At 40.4% G+C, this 25,040-nt stretch overlaps 1 protein-coding gene across 11 annotated transcripts in view; it reads right to left on the bottom strand.

Moving 5' to 3' along the window:
• The window catches only part of RFX3 (regulatory factor X3), a 291,634-nt gene that overhangs the window by 33,969 nt on the left and 232,625 nt on the right, over positions 1-25,040 (bottom strand). For all 11 annotated transcript variants that reach the window (XM_053907756.1, XM_053907766.1, XM_053907764.1 and 8 more), the window contains 5 exons: positions 22,738-22,853; positions 22,146-22,300; positions 18,142-18,239; positions 14,927-15,076; positions 6,481-6,689 (listed from right to left, as the gene is read on the bottom strand). In XM_053907756.1, the coding sequence (XP_053763731.1) occupies positions 6,481-6,689; positions 14,927-15,076; positions 18,142-18,239; positions 22,146-22,300; positions 22,738-22,853 (728 nt within the window). The remainder of the gene's footprint in view (positions 1-6,480; positions 6,690-14,926; positions 15,077-18,141; positions 18,240-22,145; positions 22,301-22,737; positions 22,854-25,040) is intronic.

Genomic DNA, 25,040 nt, shown 5'->3' with positions numbered 1-25,040 from the left:
TTAACTGTAGCAGTATTTATACTGGTGAGAGACTAGGAGGGAACACTAAATATCCATTAGTTGATGGTGGTTAAATAAATGATGGCTCATTCATATATCAATTGTATGCAATCGTTTAAAGAAATGAGGGAGATTGGACATAAAGGTAGTAACATGGAAAAGTATGATATAATGATATAAAAGTATGATATAAACTATGATATAATGTCAAGTTAAAGAAGTAAAATGTGTGGGAGTCATTTTAATATAACAATTGTATATATGAACATGTATATATGATATAATTGTATCATAATGCCAAAAACCACCAAAATGCTTCAGAATGAGGGGAAAAGGTAATGTTTGAATAACACATGACACATACACATAATAATATTGAATATTGTGAGGACATTAAAAGTTATGTGTTTGAAGATGTTTAATGATGAGAAATGCTTAAGATATAATGTTAAATGAAAATGCTTAGGGAAAGATACAGATAATAAACCATGGTAAATAACTAGATTCCAATTTTATAGAACACTAAAAAAACCCAACAATTTACCAGTGGTTATTTCGGGGTATTGAAATTATGATGTAAGTTTATTCCTCATTATTTTTTCAAAGATTTTTTTTAAAAGTTTATCTGTTTGAGAGAGAGAGAGAGAGAGAGAGAGAGAGAGAGTGCACACCAGCAGGGGAGGGGCAGAGAGAGAGAGAGAGAGAGAGAGAGAGAGAGAGAGAATCCCAAGCAGGCTCCATGCTGTCAGTACAGAGCCTGATGTGGGGCTCAAACTCACAAGCCACAAGATCATTGCAGGAGCTGAAACCAAGAGCCGGACGCTTAAATGACCGAGCCACCCACATGCCTCTTTAAAAAAAGATTTTAAGTAATCTCTACACCCAACGTGGGGCTCGAACTTACATCTCCTAGATCAAGAGTCGTTGGGTCTACTGAGTGAGTCAGCCAGGCACCTGTGCTTGTTATTTTTAGTATTTCAAATATTTTCTAAAGCGAGTGCATCTTGATTTCATTTTTTTTAAATGTTTATTTTTGAGAGAGAGAGAGTGCAAGTGGCAGAGGGGCAGAGAGGGAAGGGAAGAGAGAGAGGGGGGGAAATCTGAAGTAGGCTCCAGGCCCCAGGCTGTCAGCAGAGAGCCCGATGTGGGGCTCAAACTCACGAACTGCGAGATCATGACCTGAGCCGAAGCCAAACGCTTAACCGACTGAGCCGCCCAGGCGCCCCTTGATTTCATTTAAAAATGTTTATTTTCCCTCTCTTTCTGTTCCTCCCCTACTTGCACTCTGTCTCTCTCTCTCAAAAATAAATAAAGGTTAAAAAAAAATTTTTTTAATGTTTCTTTTATGGGGCGCCTGGGTGGCTCAGTTCGTTGGGCGTCTGGCTCTTGATTTCAGCTTGGGTCATGATCTCATGGTTTCTGGGTTCGAGCCCCATGTCGGGCTCCACACTGGCAGCTCAGGGCCTGCTTGGGATTCTCTCGGTCTGTCTCTGTCTCTGCCCCTCCCCTGCTCATGCTCTTTCTAGCTCTCAAAATGAATGAAATAAACTTTAAAAATGTTCATTTTAAAAGATGACTTTATAAATATAAAAAACCAACTCTGAGTTAGTTGAATGTCAATAAATCTTTGCAGGGATAAATATCACAGATAGAGAATGAATTATATATAATATATATTTCTAAGTTCAAATTTTAGGCCTTTATTCCCTTAAGATAGAAAAACCCTGAAATCATGTTAATGACTAAGGAAAATATTCACACTAAGTAGCTTTCTGATAATACTCTAATATGCAAAGTCCACTGATTTTTTCCAAGAGAATTTACCTCCATCCACTCAATAGATGTTTACTGCATTCCTACTCTGTGCCATGGTCTTATTCTAGAACCAGTTAGGCAAAATTTTGGTTTTAGCAGAACTCACCTTCTGCTAAGAGAAAACAGTTGAGGAAACCCAAGCAGATACAAAATATAAAGGTAGGTAAATCCTATGGACACAGTAGATCAGGGAAAAAACATAAATCGGGAAAAAAAAATAAATCCTCTAAAAAAATACAGAATCATGGGGACAAGCATTTCAGTTAGGTTGTCAGTAAGACTCTTTCTGAAAAGGTGATATCACTGAGCAGAAAGTGGAATGAAGTGAGCCAAGCGAGAACATGTGAACTTTCCTGGCAGAAACGAGAACAAATGAAAAGACTCTGAGGCAGACCCAGGCTTGATGTGTTCAAAGAACAGCCAGGAGGCTAGTGTGGCTGGAAGAAAGTCAGCAAAGAGAGAACATACAATGGGTCTGGGGGCACTACCTCCTGGTCCGTGTCGGGTCTCCGGGACAGAGCCTTGGATTTTATTCGGAGTATTTTGTAAATCTTGCACAGTTAGGCAGTCACCTTATTTCAGCATGAAATACACATATAATCCTGAAATCTGGTGGAAAATTAAAAACAATCCGCTGACCTTCAGTTATAATACCTAGTGATTTTTAGAAAATGCTGATAAGCATGAAATTATTTTTTTAAATTTTTTTAACGTTTATTTATTTTTGAGACAGAGAGAGACAGAGCATGAACGGGGGAGGGTCAGAGAGACAGGGGGACACAGAATCAGAAGCAGGCTCCAGGCTCTGAGCTGTCAGCACAGAGCCCGACACGGGGCTCAAACTCAAGGACCGAGAGATCATGACCTGAGCCGAAGTCGGATGCTTAACCGACTGAGCCACCCAGGCGCCCCAATAAGCATGAAATTATTGTCCCATGTTTAGAAAAGAATCAGTTGAATCATGTTATCGATGCTACTTTAGTATCCCCTCTATGTTGGGCCTTTGCCCTACAGGCCAAGTATTAAATGACACATTTAACAGTTTAGTTGGAAACTTTTTGTCTGACTCGGACTTCTGTAAGATATGTTGCAAAAACTGACTAAGTGAATTCCATGTTGCTAAGTTACCATGAATTCAACTTCTTGTACACTCAGACTTATCGAGTTAATTATTTTGTCATGGATGAGAGACTTATGGTCTGGGCGCTGAAACACAGACCCTAACAAGTGATCCTCTTTGTGTATTGGGGGAGCTATCACACCCTTCCTCAGAAGAAAAGGGAGAACATCCCTCCTGTGACCCCCATGCAAACTCTCTTTTAAAACAGTGCTTACAGTTGATTCCGAAAGAATATTACTTTTTGGAAGATTTAGAAATTGTCCAGTTGTAAGCCAACTACATTCCCTGTCCCCCCTTTCGAGTCACCGTATCAGAGCTATAAATTTTGTTCTTTAAAAATGGGATATTTGGATGACTCTCAGGGTAGCTCTGAGGAATGTTCTGTTCTGTTAACCACAAAACACACAAGCTGAGAAATGGCCCACATAACTTCTCCATTTCTGCCCAGGAGAGGTGGTAATATTTTTTTCCCGCCTCCTGGGGAGCCAACAGTATTCCTTCCAAGCCAGGTTAGCAAGCAAGGAGAGACCCCCATGTGGAGCAGAGGGTGTCTGTAGCAAGGCTTCAACCTGCTGCCGTCACAGTTCTCTGCCAGCCCATTTCCCCATTCGTATGCATGTAAATAGATACAGAGACCTTGAGAAATTATCAGATTAACTGACTTCAGAACACCAAGGGTCTGTGTGTGTGACTGCCAAACTCTTATTACAAGGCCAAAACTGTGAAGAAGAAAAAAAAACCTCTATAATTCCGCTTCTCTGATAGTTTGTGAATGCAGTTTTCATTACTCAGTATGTTATTACGCCCCGCTAAAAAACAGTTCGGATTTAAGGGCTCTTCGTTTCTAAGCTGTGGACTTTGCCTATAAGCAGGAGGTATGCATCTGTCTGAATATGCCTTTCCTTCTGTGGTCCTGAACTCTACGCCTTTGAGTCTTTTTGAAATGAAAATAATACCCATAATAGTGTCTAATAATAACAAGCCAATTATCCCCAACTCAGGGAGGACAGAGGGCAGACAAGTGATGGTCTACTGGGTTTGTATTTCTGCAGAGAACAAGAAATACAAGTAAGTAATTTTCTCTCCTTTCAAGATACTTGCAACGGATCTCTGTGGAGACGAAGGCTCCAGGGGTATATTTCTAAAACGATATCAACTAAATATAGAAAAAAAAAAAACCCACAGGAAGGAGTAAGTGCAAGTCTGACATAACAACATAAGAAAGCAGTTAGGAAGGGAAAAAAAAACACCTTGCTTTTTTCTGATCTAGAGAATGCACCCGGCTTTTGGCCATATAGGTTTTAGAATAACTGGCTTGTATAACTGGTTTCATCCATCATTCATGAAATACATATACCATCTGTATGACTTTCTGAGAAGAAAATGTTTGAATAAAAAAAGTCAAGTCACAAGCAAATGGGAAAATACCTGAAGCCTTCTTAAGAAATGTTCTCAAATTAAAATTTGGAATTCTACTATTACTATGACTATTGCTGTATCTTCTTGGAGACACTGTGACAATGCTTTCCAAATCTTCTCCACGTAGCGGGGCAAACTTCAACAGTCCTCATCAACATTTTTCTCATTCACACCCAGATCTAAGCTAATACTGGTTTTACTGCACCGTGCCAGGGGGTCACGGAGTCAGGCAACATCTTAATAAAGCGCTTCTCAAATCACATGGGTTAAAGGTATTATTAAATGTAGGAGGCACCGAGCTGTGGAATTACGCCATTCCAAAAACAAGACAACAATAATAGAAAACCGGCAGGCTTCCTTTTACTGAGTTGGACCCTGGGCTAAACATGAGACCATTTTCAGGGTGTAAGAGTAAGCTAACTTGTAATTAAGCATCTATAAAGGATCTATGGTACTACTTGAGCTTAAGAAGTAAGAGTTGGATGAAATCAAGTAAAATCAGCTGAAAGAAAGAAATCGCTTCCAGTAAGAGCCGAAGCAGCTGCCGACATAATTCAAAGATGCCTGGCATCTTCATGAAGGGGGTGGGCTTCCGGGTTAACAGGTATACCAGTTCCTAAACTCTGTTGCTTATTTATATACCTTCTCCCTGCAAAGCTAGCTCTGGACTCACCCCTGGACTCACTCATCACCATGACGACCCCAGTGTGCCCGCAGCCAGTCTGGTATGTCCTGTGGTCACGACTTTCTGACACAGACATGGGAGGACAGAATCTAAATCAGGAACCACCTAAACCTCAAGGTAGATATGGCCGTCACGCCCGAGGCAGCGGGGGCATCTCCATCCAAAGAAGCAAAAAAACCCACTAAACTCCTACCAGTAGAAAAAAAATCCCAGGGTCAGAACTATAACTTAACTAATTCATGTTACGAAATGCAAGTCTATCCCTCCATTCATCCCTGTGTTTCTGGTGTATAAGCCTATGTACAAGGCTCTGCTTTTAGCCCTTGCAGGAGACACATGGTCAACGACTCATCCCAACATTTGATGTCATACATCATGTAATCCGAAGGGCTTTCTCTTCCGGGGTTCCAGGTTGATAAAACCATACGTTTATATTTATATTATTTTGGCCATTAAGTGACTCGTATTGTACTTAGCGTCTACTAGATTATTGGTTCCTAAACCGGCTATGCATCAGAATCACCAAGAGGAAGATTTCTGAAGGCATTTTTGCATCACCTCTATCCCTAATCACTATTACCCACCCGCCCAGATTTTGATTCATTCAGGAGGGTTTGGGGAGGTACCTACGATTTTTGTTTATTTTACACTAATGCTAACACGCAGCCAGGTTTGAAAACAGTTGTACCTGATAAAATTAAGAAATTAACTAGATGGATGTGAGCATACATCACAATCACCTAAATGACTTTTTTAAAAGCACAGAACAAACTGAGGGTTGGTGGGGCGCTGGGGGGGAAAGCGGGTGATGGGCACGGAGGAGGGCACTTGTTGGGACGAGCACTGGGTGTTGTATGGAAGCCAATTTGACAATAAATTATGTTACGAAAAAATAAAAGCACAGATTGTTGCTCCCCATCTGATTGGCTCTGCCGTTTCTGATCCTAACGGTTTGGGGGGCGGGGCCTGAGAATTCGCTTTTCGAATACGTCTCCTGATGCTCCTGGTCTAGGGACCACAGCTTGCAAATCACCTCACTAGAGAATCAAGCGAGTGGTGATAAGTGTTCCGGAAAGAAGCCCAAATAATGCCTGTCTGCAGCAGAGAGGACGACACCGGCCCTTTTCTGTCGCTGCACATGGCAGCTATGAGACGTCCCCAGCTGAGAACTCCAGGGCTGGGAGCAAGAGGTTTCCTCCTCCTGACAGATTATTCCCATATAGCTCCTGGAGCGATCCCATGATGCTGGCATCACCGGGGGTGGGCAGAGGGTAATCACCACGGGGAGTCTGCACCCCAAGCCGTCACTCGTGTCTTGTCTGTTGTCTGAGAAGCAGGTACACGCACACACGCGCACACACACACACACACACACACGCGCGCGCACGCGCGTATCCGCAGCGCGTGAAGAATAAAGCTTGGGGGAAAGTGAGCACGATACCTGTAGAAAGACCATTTTAGCAGGAACTGCCTGGCAGCTTTAGGGAAACTGGGCCTCCCCTCGTAGGGCTTCAGCGCCTGCATCATCACGTTGTCCAGCCACGCGGCCCACTGCTCCAGGGTGCTCTGCTGCTGGAGGGTCATCTTGAAGTCCGTCTCCAGTCTCTGAACCATGCTGTCGTCACACTGGCACACCCAGGAGGCCTGCTCCTGGGACGGTACACAGAAAGCAGAGGAAAAGTTCAGCCCCACACCTTTTCCTCCAACGGCAGCCCGCAAACCCGGGGCACGGCGGGAAATTAGCATGAAGGCTTCAAGCCACTGAAGGAACTGGGAAGGTGAACAACCACTTGTCAGCTGTCAAGGAAATGAACACCGCCTGGGTGCACGAAACAGCATGACTTGGGTTTTTCCACGTCAGCTGGTCTGCGTGAAGGATCAAAATACGCGATCTCCGGGGGCGCCTGGCGGGCTCAGTCGGTTACCCCTGACTCTTCATCTAGGCTCAGGTCACGATCTCACAGTACGTGGGATCGAACCGAACCCCGCATCGGGCTCTGCGCTGATGGTGCAGAGCCTGTTTGGGATTCTCCCTCTGTCCCTTTCCCAGCTCACTTTCTCTCTCTCAAAATAAATAAACATTAAAATGGTGTGGAGCCTGCTTGGGATGCTCTCTCTCCCTCTCTCTCTGCCCCTTCCCAGCTTGCTTTCTCTCTCTCAAAATAAATACACATTAAAAAAATTAAAAATAAAAATAAAATACATGATCACCCACGAAAAAGAGAATCTGAGCCAACAGTCTGCAGTCTTTCCTTCTATTGTTTTTATACTGCCTTCAAAAGTTCTCTCTTCCTCACCGCCGCCCCCCCCCCCCTGCCCAGCCCCCACAACCCAATCAGATAAAACTTTAAAGTCAATCCATTCGAACATCCAATGGAAAAAAGACAGTCTCTTTAACAAATGGTGCTGGGAGAACTGGACAGCAACATGCAGAAGGTTGAAACTAGACCACTTTCTCACACCATTCACAAAAATAAACTCAAAATGGATAAAGGACCTGAATGTGAGACAGGAAACCATCAAAACCTTAGAGGAGAAAGCAGGAAAAGACCTCTCTGACCTCAGCCGTAGCAATCTCTTACTTGACACATCCCCAAAGGCAAGGGAATTAAAAGCAAAAGTGAATTACTGGGACCTTATGAAGATAAAAAACTCCTGCACAGCAAAGGAAACAACCAACAAAATTAAAAGGCAACCAACGGAATGGGAAAAGATATTTGCAAATGACATATCGGACAAAGGGCTAGTATCCAAAATCTATAAAGAGCTCACCAAACTCCACACCCGAAAAACAACCCAGTGAAGAAATGGGCAGAAAACATGAATAGACACTTCTCTAAAGAAGACATCCGGATGGCCAACAGGCGCATGAAAAGATGTTCAACGTTGCTCCTTATCAGGGAAATACAAATCAAAACCACACTCAGATATCACCTCACGCCAGTCAGAGTGGCCAAAATGAACAAATCAGGAGACTATAGATGCTGGAGAGGATGTGGAGAAACGGGAACCCTCTTGCACTGTTGGTGGGAATGTAAATTGGTGCAGCCGCTCTGGAAAACAGTGTGGAGGTTCCTCAGAAAATTAAAAATAGACCTACCCTACGACCCAGCAATAGCACTGCTAGGAATTTATCCAAGGGATACAGGAGTACTGATGCATAGGGGCACTTGTACCCCAATGTTTAGAGCAGCACTCTCAACAATAGCCAAATTATGGAAAGAGCCTAAATGTCCATCAACTGATGAATGGATAAAGAAACTGTGGTTTACAATGGAATACTACGTGGCAATGAGAAAAAATGAAATATGGCCTTTTGTAGCAACATGGATGGAACTGGAGAGTGTGATGCTAAGTGAAATAAGCCATACAGAGAAAGACAGATACCATATGGTTTTACTCTTATGTGGATCCTGAGAAACGTAACAGAAACCCATGGGGGAGGGGAAGAAGAAAAAAAAAAAAAAGAGGTTAGAGTGGGAGAGAGCCAAAGCATAAGAGACTGTTAAAAACTGAGAACAAACTGAGGGTTGATGGGGGGTGGGAGGGAGAGGATGGTGGGGGATGGGTATTGAGGAGGGCACCTTTTGGGATGAGCACTGGGTGTTGTATGGAAACCAATTTGACAGTAAATTTCATATATTAAAAAAAATAAAATAAAGTCAATCCATTCGAGAAGATTTAGGGTAAGTCGGGCGGATGAACTCAATGGTACTGGGTGGAAACACATGCTGTATGAGGTTTAGGCTTTGGGAACCACACAACTGAGATACAACAGTAGCAAAAACAAAACTACTTTTGAGAAAATGTAGACATCTACCTGCCACGGATTTCGATCACTACTGTTTTCCTTCTGGCTCTGACTGGGAAGTTTCATGGTTGGTAACAGCTGTGGGAACAAGAACTTTTAAAGCTACGTTTCAGTAGTTGCTCTAAGTTTTAGGACGTTTCCAGGGCTATACTGTATTTTAACATTAAAAAGTATATACTCTCAATGTCGAAATATAATCATTTGGTAATATAACGTTTGGCGGAGAATCAGAGGACGTGGATCTTAATACAGGGCGCAAATCAACTAAACTGACCTCAAGTAACCCACGTAATCTATGTGGGCCTCGTGTTCCCGGCATATAATAGAGAAATGAAATGTGACAGGAACTTTTAAGCCGGGTTCACTGCATGCAGATAATGTTTTCGAGATAAGCTCCCGTGGAGGGGTGTCTGTGAAGGTCCTAATTCTACACCTAAAACATTGTGATTATGTGTGTATTTTTCTGCAAAGGGTGTTTATAGCTTCCATTCTCCGAGCTCTCAGAGGACAAGTTCATTCGCATAGATAGTTTCGGCTGAATAAACCCCTAATCTTCATTCTCTGGTTCCAGCGTCTCTTCTGATCGTATAGACATTACCTATTCAAGAGACATTTCAACCGGGAGGCATTTCAAATACAAAATGCCCAAACTGAATTTATTTTATTTCCCCAGGGAGACCTCCAGTTTCTTCTAAATTCTCAACAGATGACACCATCCCCTATCCTTCTCTTACCTAATTATTAGCCATAAAGTCTTTCAGAATTACCTCCTAAGTATCACTTTCAAATGCTTTAAGTACACTAAAATGGAATTATAGAAAAACCTGAAAATACAAACAAGCACAAAGGAAAAAAATATTAACGGTATCTAAGATGTCAACGCTAAGAGCTAACTAAAACATGCTGATGTGTAAACCTTTCAAACTTTGCACATATGATATGTGCTGATGCATATATAAATACTTGGGGTAAAAAAAGGATCCTATTATACATTCTAGTAGAGATCCTGCTTAGTTTCACTTAACCTCCATATGATAACTGAATTTCCATGTAGGCAAATGTAGAGCTATATTTATTGTTGAACGACTGAATTTGCTGTAAGGCATGAATATGCCATTATTTACAGAACCAAGTCCATCGGTTCCAGTTTTTTACTATTAGGAGGAACGACGGAACCATCTCTCTTGAAACTATTACCTTTGCAAATTCTGCACTTACTCCTTTATGATAGAATTACATAAGAACAGCTAAGCTCCTTCAACACACCCTGTCAAATGACTCGGAAATTTTATATCAAGAGTCTTGGAGAGTACCCAGGGAAGAATTTAGGCATCAAGGAAAGGACCGGGAAGTTTGTTTTTGTTCTTTGCATTAATGTCCAAGCACTTTAAAAATTGTGGTGAAAAACACAGAACATAACACATATCATCTTACCCATTTTTTAAGAGTGCAGTCTAGGAGTGTCAACCATCTGCTTTTTATTATGCAATCGATCTGCAGAACTTTTTCATCTTGCAAAACTGAAACTCTATACTCAATGTAGGAGGGGGTGTTTTCTGTTTGTTTGTGCCCTGAGAATAGGGGAGGATATCGCACTGGTATCTTTGGAGGAATTTCATTTCATTTCTTACCATAAATTCAAGCTCACTATCTACTTGGAAGTTAGCTGTAAGAAAAGACAGGATGATGGGGAACTGAAACCTAACTCAGACAAATAAAACCACAGGACATTGTCTGGCTTTTCAAATGACATTATACGCCATTTTACTACTCTGGAGATTGAAAACATACTGATAACAGAGTATGCTGTAAATATTCCCTTGTGAAACAATCTGGACATTTCAACTCTGTAAACGGCCAAAGCTAAGGGTGACCATTAGAGAGGTTCTCAACTTACAAATAAATTATATCCAAAATGATGAGGAGTCGGTAGCTTCACAATCAGAATGTCTTTTAAATAAACAACCACAAGCGTATGCGATGATGCCGCATCAGGTCGACCTACCAAACCTACTTGCCCGTAATGCAGATGGAAAACTTACACATAAAAATGGCGCCATTGTAATGCTATCGATTCAATGAAACGGAAAATCAATAATGTGGCAGTAGAAAACTCATCTTGAACGCATGAGGAAAAGAAGATTTAATTAGGCGGGAATGCAACGGTGATGAAGATTTATGGATATCCTGAAGGAAACCTGTGAGAACTTTCGAGCTCTTCAGAGCATTATGATATTTACACTGAACTGTAACCTCATTGTTTTACATTAAAGTCTCCTTGATGCAAGAGCCATCACCCCCACAGGCGTCCATGCTACTGAGGTCAATCTTGGAGGGGCAGGGACAACTTCCAGGTGAACAGGAGAGGGTGATAAGATCGGAATGAGAAACGGAAGAAGAAGGAGAACTCCAGGGGACTCTAGGAAAACCCAGCAAACCTCCAAACAGAAAAGGAAAGCCAGAAGGGAGTAGAGACGGAATGTAGCACCCTAAGAAGGAGATAACTGATTAAAACGAGGGTGCGAAGTAAGGTGTAGGGGGACATGAAGGGCATGCCACTGTTGTTCCTGGTCCCCCGAGGAAAGGAAAGAGGATAGAGGGTAGAGGGTAGAGCATACACGTCCCAGCACTAATAACTGTCACGCAGACCCGGGAAAACTTGGGAGCTGAAAGCAGAGGAAGGGAAAAACGTAGCCTCAATTGGTGGGCAGAGGATGAGAAGAGAGGAGGTATAACCCACCATGTATATGCAAAGACAGTCTCAAGGTTGGCAGTTATAACCCAGAAGAACTCACTTGCATAAATACTTCATAGGGTTACAGATGCACAAATATTACAGAAAACCCTTCTCAGCTGTTTATTATTGGGAAGTATTCTTTTTTTTTTTAATGATATGTAAAAAGCATGTTATTTTACTTATTTTCCCTTTAAATTTATTTATTTAAACTCAAGTTAGTTAACATACAGGGTAGTCTTGACTTTGGGGGTAGAACCCAGGGATTCTCATCAATTACATAGGACACTCAGGGTTCATCCCAACAAGGGCCCTCCTTAATGCCCGTCACCTATTTAACCCATCCCCCCACCCACCTCCCCTCCAGCACCCCTCAGTTTGTTCTCTGTATTTAAGAGTCTCTTATGGTTTGTCTCCCTCCCTGTTTTTATCTTATTTTTCCTGGGGAATCATTCTTAAATATATTTTCTGCTATTGAACTTACATTACTTTTTGAAACTACAAGTTACCTTATTCAACTTTTTTTAAAGATACTTTTTAAAGTATCTTTTCTGAATGAAGATTTGAAAGAAACATTGTAGGATAAATTTTAAGGGAATATGAACTTATTCTCATGAAAATCAGTTGATGTAAATTTCAATGAACTATGTAAAGTCAATGGCTTTGCAAACCTGAGACAGTTTGCTCTTATGAACGTTTTATGTTTGCATGTGTGCATTTATATGTGTTCATACATAGATATATAGAAAGATACATCTTAAAAAATATTTTCCCCATAACTAGGAGTTTGAGCTCAATCCATGAAAGTCAGAATGAACTTAACTAATTACTATGCCTTAGAATGAATCAAGCCCAAATACTACTTTTTGATATATTTAAGTAACGAAAATAGACCAGAACTATGGATTAAAATTTCTAAGAAATGGGAGTCATTAATGGTTTCTTTTTAAGCCAAAGTATTTTTTGTAAGTTTATCTATTTATTCTGGGGTGGGGCGGCGGGGAGGGCAGACAAAGAATCCAAAGGCTCAAAATCCCTAACCATGAGATCATGAGCTGAAATGAAGAGTTGGATGCTTAACCGACTGAGCCACCCAGGTACCAGGTACCAGGGTGCCACCAGCACCCCAAGGTATTGATTTAAGTTTTATCGAGATATAACTCATGTATCATATAATTCACTTGTGTACAGTATAGCATTCAATGGCTTCCCATAGTACATTCACAGAACTGTGTACCCGTCACAATTTTAAGACGTTTTCATTTCCCCCAAGAGAAACCCCACACTCCTTGTGTCCTATGTCACCCTTCAATTCCCGGTCCCCCAAATCCAGGCAGTCATGGATCTTTCTGTCTCTTACAGATTTGTTTATTCTGCACATTCCATATAAATGGAATCATCCACTACGTGGTCCTTTGTGTCTGGATTCTTTCCCTTAGCATAATATTTCCAAGGTTCATTCACACTGTAGCAGCCGTCAGAACTTCATTTCTTATTATTGTTAATGATATTCCATTGGGTGGATATGCCCCACTTTGTTTACACTCTCAGGAGTAAACAGGCAGTGGGTTGTTGCCACTTTTATGCAGCAAACGTGAATAAAGCTGCCACAGAATGTCCACAGACAAGTTTTATGTGGACACAATTTCATTTCTCTCCGTAGGTACCTATGGGTGAAGTTGCTAAGTCATCTGGTAAAACTCCATGTTTAACCTTTTGAGAAATTGCCAGACCGTTTTCCAAAAGGGCTCATCGTACGTTCTAATCAGTAGTGCGTGAGGGCTCCGATTTTTCACCATGACCACAGAAGCGTGCCCTTCGTCTTGCCCTCCATCTGACTTCTCGCACTATTTGTTTTCATTGGTAATCTCTTTCCTAGGGTAGCATAGTCCACCCTTAACTCCCTTCATTCTTTTGTGATTACCGGTCTCATGATAGCCATTTTAGCGTGTGGGAAATAGTATCTCCTGTGGTTTTGACTTGCATTTCTGTGGTGGCTAATTACGTTAAGTATCGTTTCAGGTCCTTGTTGGCCATTGGTATATCTTCTTTGGAGAAATGGCTATGGAGGTCACCACCCATTTTCTACCTGGGCCATCTTTTTATTATTGGGTTGTAATAGCTCTTTACATATTCCAGATACAATTTTTTTTTATCAGATATACAATTTGTAAAAACCTTCTCAATTCTTTTTTCAAATGTATGTATGTATGTAGGTATGTAGGTATTTCTATGTAATAATGATTTCAGGAGTAGAAAATTTCATCAATTCTTATCAGTTGTTGTTTCACTTTTTTTGCTGGTCTCTTGAAGCACAGAAGTTTTTGATTACGTTCAGTTTCTGCATTTCTTTCTTTTTTTTGCTTGTACTTTGAGTGAGCAATGTACTATTTTTACATGGTAACAACTAGTTCCATCACCTTAGTATCTGAAATAAACTATTTGTGGGATTTCACAATATTCCTAAATTAGCTGTCTTTTTAAGTGTACCTTAAAGTACAAGTGAATAGTTTGATCACAATGTTCAAGTACATTTTTTTCTTCATTTGGACGAAGAAAACAGTCAAACATCTTGCACCTAATTCCTTTCAAAGGAACAAATATTTACCAGGCACTCTGAAATAGAATTTCTAATTCTTCCTAGTTCTTTCAAGGTGGGGGACTATTTTTTTTTAATGTTCATTTTTGAGAGAGAGAGAGAGAGAGAGAGAGAGAGAGCACAAGAGGGGGAGGTGCAGAGAGACAGGGGGACAGAGGATCCAAAGCAGGCTCTGAGCTGACAGCAGAGAGCCCGACACAAGCCTCAAACACATGAACTGTGAGATCATGACCTGAGCCAAAGTTGGACGCTGAAATGAACCACCCAGGTGCCCCTCAAGGTGGGGCACTATTAAAAACATATACCTCTTGTATGTTATGGTGCAAAGGACTTCATGTATTCCTACGTATGTCAACAATAATCTAAGATAGGTATTATAAGGTGTGGAAGGGAAAGCCCAGAGCAGTTAAATAACTTGCCCACCGTCCCACAACTAGTAGCTAAAAGAGTGTAATCTCTTGCCTACCTGATTTGAAGGACTGTGAGCGTCCCTGCTCCATTAACTATCTAGCAAACCCTGCTGACATCTGTTCCCATCTAGTACTATAAATCTTATCAGACTTTAACCACAAAACAGAGGAGCAGTGAAGTCTTGGCCAAGTCAAACTCTCATCTTGCAGGACAATGTGGACATAGATGCCGTCTGTGCGCGGATGCGACTATGGAAACAAATACGACGATCCTCATGAAGAAGAATGAGGCGTCTTTCCTCAAAAGACCCATTTTGAAAGGAAACAGAGTACCTGGACATTGGCAAAGTCAACGCGGTTGAGGTCATTGAGCATCTGGTTGATCTGAGAAGTGTTCTGAAGCACTGCGCGAGCTGCCTGGGCCAGGTGATTGAGCGACGTGTATCTTCGCAGAGTCTGGGCAAAGGCACTTACAGCGGCGACCTGTAAAGAAATCCCATCAAAATCGGGTAGTTGTTTTTCTCCGGAAAAAGAAACCACTGTAATCTTCAAATCTTTATTGCCCTGCCCAATTTTAAATGCTTCCTTCTGATACTTAGTTCAAGTTCATTTCGTGCGAGAGCTTACTTGTAAATTATAGCATTTAAATCTCTAAACCCAAGTATTATTTTCCTTTTGAGTAGGTAGAGGTCAACACTAAAACAAACTCCCATGTTCTTCGACATCTGGGTGCAGCACTAATTAAACCAGTCTTGCAGGAAATGACTTTGTCTAGGGAAGCAGGAAAAATGTTGCCTTTCGTTTCTTTTTTACTCTCTGTAGGACCCTCAACGACAAACTCTGTAAATACAATATTTTTCTTTTTTTTTTAGAAAACCAAACTATATAGCCTCACTTTTTTAAATGGATTAAAAAAATAGACTCTTCAGAGCAATGTCATTCAGATTCACTCTTATCGCCTTTACTTTGTAGAAACCTGGGAATTTTTCAGGTGAAACAAGAGTGTTCATAGCTTCTATCAGCAAATACATAGCCGATAAACTGATCAGACATAAAGCAAAAATCTCAATCTATGTGCAAAGGCTATGCAGGATTTCTCCATTTGCCCCTCATCTACCTTCTATCCTTCTTCATTTCGCTCTGTGCCCAGGAAGACTACTCTGAATGGACTACATTAACCACTTTCCTTAAACTCTGGCTTCCAGTTGGGTTCGGCCAATGATAGACACTGGGAGGGGACACAAGGATAGGAAAAAAGAGAGTTGAGTTCAAAGTATACATTCCCCTACAACCTCTGCTCTCTCCGTTTTGGCAAAGCCAGCTTTCCTGGTCTAAGACCAGAGTCCTGGGGCAGGGGATGGGGGGGGTGGGGTGGGCGGGGAAGGAGATGATCTCCTAAGGCCATAGCTTTTACCTCTTTCCCCTTCAGACCTAGGGATGCTCAGGACTTCTCACTAGTGTTAGTCCTGGGGTGCTTCACCATTCCTCCGGGTTTTCTTAACTCTGTTTACACCTTTGGAAACAGACCCTTCTTAAATTTTTTTCAATTAATCTCCCTTTGGATATACCATTTGCTTCCTGCTGAGACCTTGAATAAAACAGGTACATTGAAAGATATCAAAAATAATGTCAAAAAAAAAAGTCTCAGTAAATATCTAAATCTCACGATCTCCTGGAAACTGATCACATGCAGAGGAAACCTAATGAGCATTTTACCATATTGATAGGAGCGTATGGTAAGCCATTAAATCACGATGGGCATGTAAGCAGCAACTGATTAAATAGTCCATACTGGTGTTCCCAGGTCAAAGGATGCTGTGTTCTGATAGACGTTTCAGGACTATGTGGAACATGGGAGGAGTCACATTCTCTCAAAAAATAAGTCTTAACACTTTTTTTCCATTTCCGTGATTTATATTAACTGAGTACATCCTATGTGCCAGAAACCACGGTAAGTGCCTCACATATATTACCTTGTTTAATTCTTAGAACTATTATATTAGACACATGTTGTGACCTAAAGGGATTCTGTAGCTTGCTCAAGGTTACACAGAAACTAAGTTACAGTGATGGAGTATGTTTGATAACAATGGCCAGTCGTAACCTAATTATGCTCTTTCCTCTGTCACGGTAGATTATCTTCACTGAGGGAGTGCTCAGCTAAAAAAAAGGCTACACGTCAGTGACAGCAGAAAAGCAGAAGATACCCTCCACCAAGGCAGGTCATCCAAGTCGACTCTGGGGACCGATGAAATGGCCAATATGGCAGATTGCTACCACATTCGCTTTGGTAATACTGGGAAGGGAGGTGTTTTTAACTGCTTGAAGTATTGTTGTGAATATGACTGACTTCGCAAATGGGAAAGCGTTCCGGTAACCATCATAATCAAACGGCACCTCTTGTCTTTGTCCACCTCAATGTGGCACTCTAGAACTTTCAGCAATGATGGAAATGCTCTATGTAAATACTGCCAACTATGGTAGCCACTGGTCACGTGGGGCTATGGCCCACTGGAAACATAGCTAGTGTGACTGAAGAACTCAAATTTTAGTTTAATTTAAAGGTAAAATTCAAATTTAAGAAGTCAATGTGGCTATCCGTAATGCATGCATTAACAGCATAGCTCTAGAGCAGTAATCTAAGGTGGGAATACTGATGAAATGTTCCTTCAGTGTGTTTTATTTTTTTGCTTAGCTGTGTTTTTTTTTTTTTTTTTTTCATGCACGCTTTAGAAAGTGTTATTGCAAATCTTAACTCAAAGCAGAAAGAACTGGGAGCTACTCGTGCTACCAACGAGACTTGCCAGGTACAAGAACTTCAATCTCTCAACTATGCCCCCAAATTGAAAGACAAGGTGTGTGGCTGAAGTCTGACAGTGGATACAGTTATTGAGAAAAAGCCACGAATGTAATTTTGGGTACAAAGTTTAGACAAAATCAGTCCCATCTTGCCAGAGGATATGTTCACAGATTAGCCTAAAGTAGTAAGGTTAGGAGGAGACAAAGTGGAGATCAGGATTCATTTCTCTAGCTAAACAATCCACATTCCTTATAAACACTGATCAATTATGAGACAGTTGCTCACTTTAAGAAATGACTACCTATTCACAAAAGCATTCTCCAGTGTTGAAAAAAATAAAACATGCTGAAAATCAAAAGAGTATCAATTTACATGAACGTTTCGCAATATAATGAGTATAGTTGGGGACTTCAAAAAGCTAAAACTCACTCAAATGGAAACTACTTAACATTCTAGGTGATCCTCTTTAATTTTTGAAATTAAGCAATCTGGAATATATACTTTGGAAAAAGAGCTTATAAATACACCACACTTGAAATGATACTCTAGTTTCTTTGAAAGGAGCATTATCAAACAACATCTCCTGTGAAAGTTCTTTATTACATGGTGATAAAGCAAAAATAAAAAATCGGTTTGAAAAGTTCAATATATGACAATACCAACATAATACAGAATAATTTTCTACATTGTACATAAGACAGAACAATTTTCTAAATACAGAGGAAAAAGCAAAAACATAAAAACTTACCTTGGTTTGTATCATTCTCTGTGGGATATTGTTCATGGCATTGGAAAGCCAACCTTCAAGGCTTTTTGCAAAATTTCGAATGGCTTGGGTCAAGGCACCTAAATGTTAAAGAATAAAAGCAGAACGAAAAAGACACCAAAGAACATTAATCTTTATTCCAGGAGAAGAGAAAAAATGTGTATATGACATTTCAAATAACACAGAACTTATATTGCCCTCATTGACAAGACTTTTTTAACATTATTTCTAACTTTGAAAGCATCCAAGAATTGTATTTTGGGTTTTTTTTTTTCTTTTAAAGCTATTTTTTTCCCAGATATTTATGACACTTTGTTGGGAAATGAAAACATTCAAACGTTTCTGCTTATAGCGACATATACCAGTTGTGAATATACTTATGGAATTTTCTATCTTAAACGAGACATTCTTTCGTTAACAGCTTTATGCTCAAAGGCTAAGTATTTTCTTTATAAATTCTTCATCTTGATTTGTTAAGCTCTTAATCAATTTTCCTTTCTTCAGTTAAAAAGACAACATTGCACAGCTTTCTCCCTTCCTCTACATATCTATTCATGCTAGAACATATCATATTAGTTATCTGTTACTCTTGTTGAAAAGTAAGGAAAAAATTAAAATTGCCTGACTTGAAAATTTTGGATAACTATTCTCCATTTCACTTGGCAGGTAGAGATAAAAGATCAATGTGATAAAATTGCTGTCACAGAGACCGGTATTCTTAAGATATTCCTAAAATAGTCCGTTCCGTGTTCTTGATGAATCTGTTAAGACCTGAAAGAGGGCTGGGTCCCATGAGAGTAGTTTTTATAGTGGTCATAAAATGACTGGAAGCATCATCAGTTATCAGTAATGACTACAATTATTTTACAAGAAGGGACTGTCGTATAATAAAAAAAAAGACTTCTTCTCTTGTTCAACAAAGTAATTCAGTCAATAGCATTTTACTTCATCTGTACCCAACGCTCCTCAGTGTAGGGGACAGTTTCAGACATTTAACAGATAAGTGTCTGAAACACCCACAACATGAAATTAACCTCTGTGGGTTCTCAATAATGTGGTAGGCATTCGAATTTGTAGTCTACTCTAAGACACACAGAAGCTATGTTTTTCTCTAAGGCTACCAAGGATATTAATGTTAATGCTGGGATTAAATTCCTTGCTTTTTCTTCCTGTGCTCAAATGAGTCTGACATGCTTCTCTCTATCATTTTTGGTAAAGCAGGGTTAGAAATAATTTAGCTTGCTCAAGTTGCTTGCGAAAGATACAAATTTCACTATCCCAATCATAAAAACAACTGTTTTTTTTTTTTTTAAATCATTTCTTTCACTGGTCAAATGATAGAACAGAGGTTCAAATGACTCAATTTTGATCAGGAAAAACACTCAAGAAGTATCGACTCTTAAACATGACAATCATCTACTGGAAACACGGACTTGGAAATTTCTAGAGAATGAATCTTGTGAAATTTCCAGAGCTTCCCACTTGAGCCAAAAAAAGAAAAAGAAAGAAAAATATTTTTCTGCTGTCTTATGTATTAGAACCATGGAGGGCAGGCATGAATGGAAATGAAAAAAGAGTGAAAAAAAATTAACGACCCTTTTTGAAACTCAGTAAAATTTTGTTCAAAATTCACCTTGGCTATCTGCATTTGCATGTTTTCTACTGTTAACATAGAACGCATTACTTGATCAGCATAAAAAAAACCAAGAAGCAAGAAAAGTTACTTTAAAAAAATATTTAGCATGGGTCTTGTTTCATCTGGACAAATTTCATGCTAGGGAAGATTATTAGAGAAAAAGATGTTTTGTATATCAAGTGACTATAAGTTTTTGCTTTCTTGTACTACATGACATCGGGGGCCACCTTTACATACGCTCAAAATTGTACATAAATGTTACTGGTTGAGTTCTTATGCAATTCTTACACTTCACTGTTTTTTCATTTTCAGATAAATGTATTTTAGAATATAGTAGCTTCAAGCTGACTTCAAATTAGTGTGATATGCAGACATTTTTTGGCTAAAAAAAGGAATCCCATCTGGACAGTAAACGGTAGAGTGAAGTACTTGTAGCCAGGAAAGTATAATTTTTAAAAATAAAATTAAGTTTGCTCTCTCTCTAGGGATTCATGTCAGATCAAATTGTGCATTCTGACTCTGACAACTTTTTCTCATGAATGGATGGTTTACAAATGAAAACGATTCCAAAGCTAACTTGTCTCAACCTGCTTGCAATTGATATTAAAAGGCACATGATCGGAAGATAGCTACTTAAGCTGTAATTTAAGTTGTATTTTCTTAAGTCTTGTTGCAGAATCAGAATTAAATCTCTAAGTGTACTTTGGAGGGTAGCACATTAATGTCCCTGGTAACTTCACAGAAGCTATCAAACTAACGTCAGGTGAAAATTCCTGAAGTTGAGTTGTCCGCTAAATGTAGAGACAAACTTCTGGGCAGAAGAAATGGGTTTTCGAATCAAAATTTGCACAAAACAAAGGTCAAGTGTACTGTGCACTTAAAATGATGAGGTGTAGAGTCAATTAAAATTGATACATGGTTTAGTTTAGGAAACTGTTGACTTCACAAGTCTTCTGGTGCTAACAGAAGCAAAAGGCTTCAGAACTGTTTAAGATTATCACTCAGAGCACAGGGAGCAAGACAAAAACAAGGAAAATCAAGATTCTGGAACATAAATCAGTAGAGAATTTACACACTGCAATTTTCCATGACAGCGTCATTTTTAATCAATTGTCAGTCAGGAAGCTTGCTGCAGATAGAGTGGAAAATACCAGCAATTGACAAAAATGTGAGACAATGACAGTTGGATTTCTTTTTCCTAAACTTATTTCTATACAAACTTATGTGTGTTCGTTGATAGTATATGTAAATGAGTATCTAAGCATCTATTTTAAGATGGCGGGAAACAGGTGGAAAGCACGATCTTCCACTGTTTGTCATATTTAGAAAAAAAAAAGAAAATATAAACATACACATGCTGATATCTTCACCTTGTCTTCTACAAAATCCCTCCTTCAATACTTTGTTAGGATTTAACATCAATCAACTGTGAACAGTGCACTTGAAGTACAGGGTTGCCAATTTCACAAGCTAAAAGACTCTGCTTTTACTTTATTCATGTCATTGCAGAGTGGAAATTCTGTCCCACTTCTTGAAAAGTTAAGGTCACTAGTATGTGCTCGTAAAGGTGTTCGCATAAAATCATTTCAACTGCCTACCTCTCCCACAAGTATCCACGGTAGCATTTATATTGACACGTGCAGAAAAGGACTTTGTTTGTTCCAAATATGCACCATCCCTTAAAAAAGGAAACCTAATTTATCTACGTAATATCTACTTGCTTCATGGTGGGAATGCTCACGTAGTAATATATATATATAGAGAGAGAGAGAGAGAGAGATTTTTCTCTCCAAATGCCAGTTAACCATTACTGTTAATGGAAACTGCATTTGTGGTTCTCAACGTGATGGAGGCTGACAAAGTCAATGCTTTTGTACAGGAATTCAACTTTAGTGGAAACCAAGATGAATTCATTTCAAATCAAAAGCAACCACGAAGGAAGGAGGCTGGCCCCACAATTACAGATTTCATAAACTTTTGGCTTTCTGAAGGGAACTGTGTCCTTGGGGAGAATAATTTTTACAAGGTTGCCTGGCTTGGGAGTGTTCTGATAATAATTAGTCACCGATGGCTGTCACATCTTTAGGTTATCTTTTCTATTGAAAAGAAAATGAAAGATTGGAAAACAGATCGTGTTTTTTTTTTCCCCGTTTAACTACAGTTTTGCTCTAAGCTGCTTTCATTCAATATTCTTTTGTGTTGCATGGTTTTCTGTTTTTGTGTTTTTTTCTTTTATTTGGCAAATCGAAATGAGGTTAGAATCACCCTAGATCGCGACGTCGCTTCCCCAAACTTCTTGGGTGGAATGTATGAGAATAAAAGCATCCGTACTTGTCTGCATTTAACTTACTAGGAATAGGTCTAAGCACGTCGGGGATGAGAATCTCCACCAAAGCCTGGTACATCCCATGGTCACAGTTACACATCCATTTCAGGATAGACTCATGTTTGCACAGAGTTATCAGCTTTGCTTTCGGAAGTCGACTTTCTATTTCACTCAGATTGCTGGTGTGAATAAATGTAGCAAATGAACAGATGGCAAATGAGGATAAAAAAGAAAATGGACTTTAAAAATAGTTTTAGTTTATCAAATATTACTGAGGTTAGCACTATACCACCATTGCACTGCTTCCGTACGGCTGGATACATATAACACGCCCCCAGAGCTGCCTGTGCACGTTAATGCTTTCTGACGGCATGAGAGGCAGGTATGATACTAATTCCATGAGGATGAAACAGCTCTACCGCAGTCCCCCAAATCAATAAAAATGGGAGCTACCACACACACACCGAAACCTCCAGAGAGCACTTTGTGGTTCATTTCTATCCATTCATTTAATGTTATCACGTAAGGTTCACAACTGGTATACATATCTCTCGTTTATTAGCTGTGACATCTACTCGGCCATGAAAATGAATTGGAAAAGCATATTGATTCTGACCTTGATTCGGTGATGGTAGTGCCGTCGGTTGGAGTAGAGGGAGAATAGCGCCAGAACGTTTGCCACAGTTTTTCTATCAGGCTAAACTGAAGATTCACGACAACGTCCAATATTGCCTAAAAAAAGAAAACGGTTATATCCGCGTTACCTTACGATGCTTCTCAAGGGGACGTGCGAAGAGCGCGTTACGTGTCGGGCTGGCAGTGGTGAAGACACCTGTGGGTTCGTAAGCTATACGGTGAACGTGGAGTAAATTTTGCCAACGGAAGGCAAACAGAAGAGCTCAGGCAGGGAGAACATAACGTCTAGAAAGACTGACGGGATGGCGTGTATTCCTCCAATAGTGGCCTCGTATTGTATCCCAGCCTCGCTTTACCTCTCTTTGTTCTCCTTAACTCCCCTTCCTCTCCATTTTCTTCTCTTGCTTTTCTTTCATTCCTTCACACATGGCTTCCTTCGGCTTCCATGGCCGCTGCCACTCTTCCTATTCTCAGACCCAACGGGCACACAACAAAGGTGTGATTCACACCAGTCCCCAGAGGGTTGGGTGTGTTCCCGGCCGTCAAAGATGGCGGAAGCAAAGGGTGTGGAGCTGCTTGGGCCTGGTGGACAGAGTCAAGGCTAAATGGGCCTGTCTAGGGCAGCTGACTAGGATTCCGGAGTGTTCCCAGGCAACCAGAGTCTGGACCAGGAACTACAATGACAATGGCCTTCAGAGGACAGCACCTGTCTGGGCAGAATAAGGGTACCTCTGTGGTCAAGCCACACCTCCATCTCAATCCTCCCTCGGCTTACTCCCTTCGGAGAGGAGCTTTAAGACCATCCCCCTTTCTGACCTTGGGGGCAGGAGCCGCATCCTCCTTCTCCTTCATTTTATCTCCCAGAACCATTTCCCAGCTGCATCAAAGATGCTTTTTTTTTTTTTTGATGATGCTAAAATTTGCCCCCTTCATTAAATTTTGATAATCAGGTTTAATTTCACCCTGCCATGGCAATTAGTTTATAAATTCATCTTCAGATAAAAGCAGTCACAAAACCAAAGAATCACTTGTTTGTGCAAAGAACATGTGATTCTGTGATTATTTTGAGCATAAAAGACAGAAGTCATCAGCAAAATGTGTTTGATGCTGGCAGTACTGAGAACCAGGACAGGTAAAACAGGCCCATCGAGATCTAGAGTTCACAGAAGCAGAGAGACAACAGGGGGCAATCAGGAGAGTCCATCCAGGTATTTGGGGCAAACAGAGGAAACTGTAACCACAATTCTATAGTCTCCGCCACCTGTGTCGATCTGGCCCTACATAGGATACGGAGAATAACTGTCCTTCTATATAAACACACTGAGACCAGTTCAAATGTGAAGCAAAATACGTTTGAGGGCATGTTCTGGTGAGCAGTAGGGAATGTTACACGTCATTGCATAATGAAGACGGAGGGAAGGGAATGAATGAATGAACACACTCCTCACCCTATGATACTAAGAACAATTAAGATGCAAGTATAAGCCTTGACAGTGAAAGACAGATAGATGTCCCTCTTCCCAGGCAAAAAAGTTCTCAAGAGGCAAATTATTAAACTGCTCTCCCAACTGTACCGTGGGCATAGTCTAAGAGATATCTACTAACAAAACAACTACTAACATCATATATAATACCTAGGTATCTCTATCTATGAGAACACTAAATTTTAGGGGCGCCTGGGTGGCTCAGTCGGTTAAGCATCCGACTTCGGCTCAGGTCATGATCTCACAGTTCGGGAGCTCGAGCCGCATGTCGGGCTCTGTGCGGACAGCTCGGAGCCTGGAGCCTGCTTCGGATTCTGTGTCTCCCTCTCTCTCTGCCCCTCCCCTCCTCATGCTTTGTCTCTCTCTGTCTCTCAAAAATAAATACACCTTGAAAAAAATTTTTAAAAAACATAAACTGTACAGAATATGAAAAAATGAGGCAAGTAAAGAATTCAGTGCATCTGAAATGCAACCTCTCCAAATTAAATAATTTCAAATGATTCTTTTGAAAAGGACATTCCCATCAGCCTCACTTGGGACATTTTTACAAGTGAATAAAACATTTTATCATTTGTCCACCCACTTTCAAATACGTTCCGACTGAAATATACAGGCAGATGTATTTTTAAATAATCCTTATTGTACTGGTTTCGGGCAGGTGACTATTTACAGGAGAGGAGACGAGACTGAGACACCTGTACTTCAAAAGTCTGGAAGTCTGACATGAAAAAATAATCACGATTCTTCTTTTCCATACCTGCCGCCATGTCTCCCGAGAAATGGCGTGAACGTTTGTAAC

Source organism: Panthera pardus, unplaced genomic scaffold (assembly GCF_024362965.1).
Source record: "Panthera pardus isolate Hobbes unplaced genomic scaffold, ASM2436296v1 HiC_scaffold_20, whole genome shotgun sequence".
Lineage (NCBI taxonomy): Eukaryota > Metazoa > Chordata > Mammalia > Carnivora > Felidae > Panthera > Panthera pardus.
The sequence above is the reverse complement of the archived record's forward strand: the minus strand, read 5'-3'. Positions and strand labels throughout refer to the sequence as shown.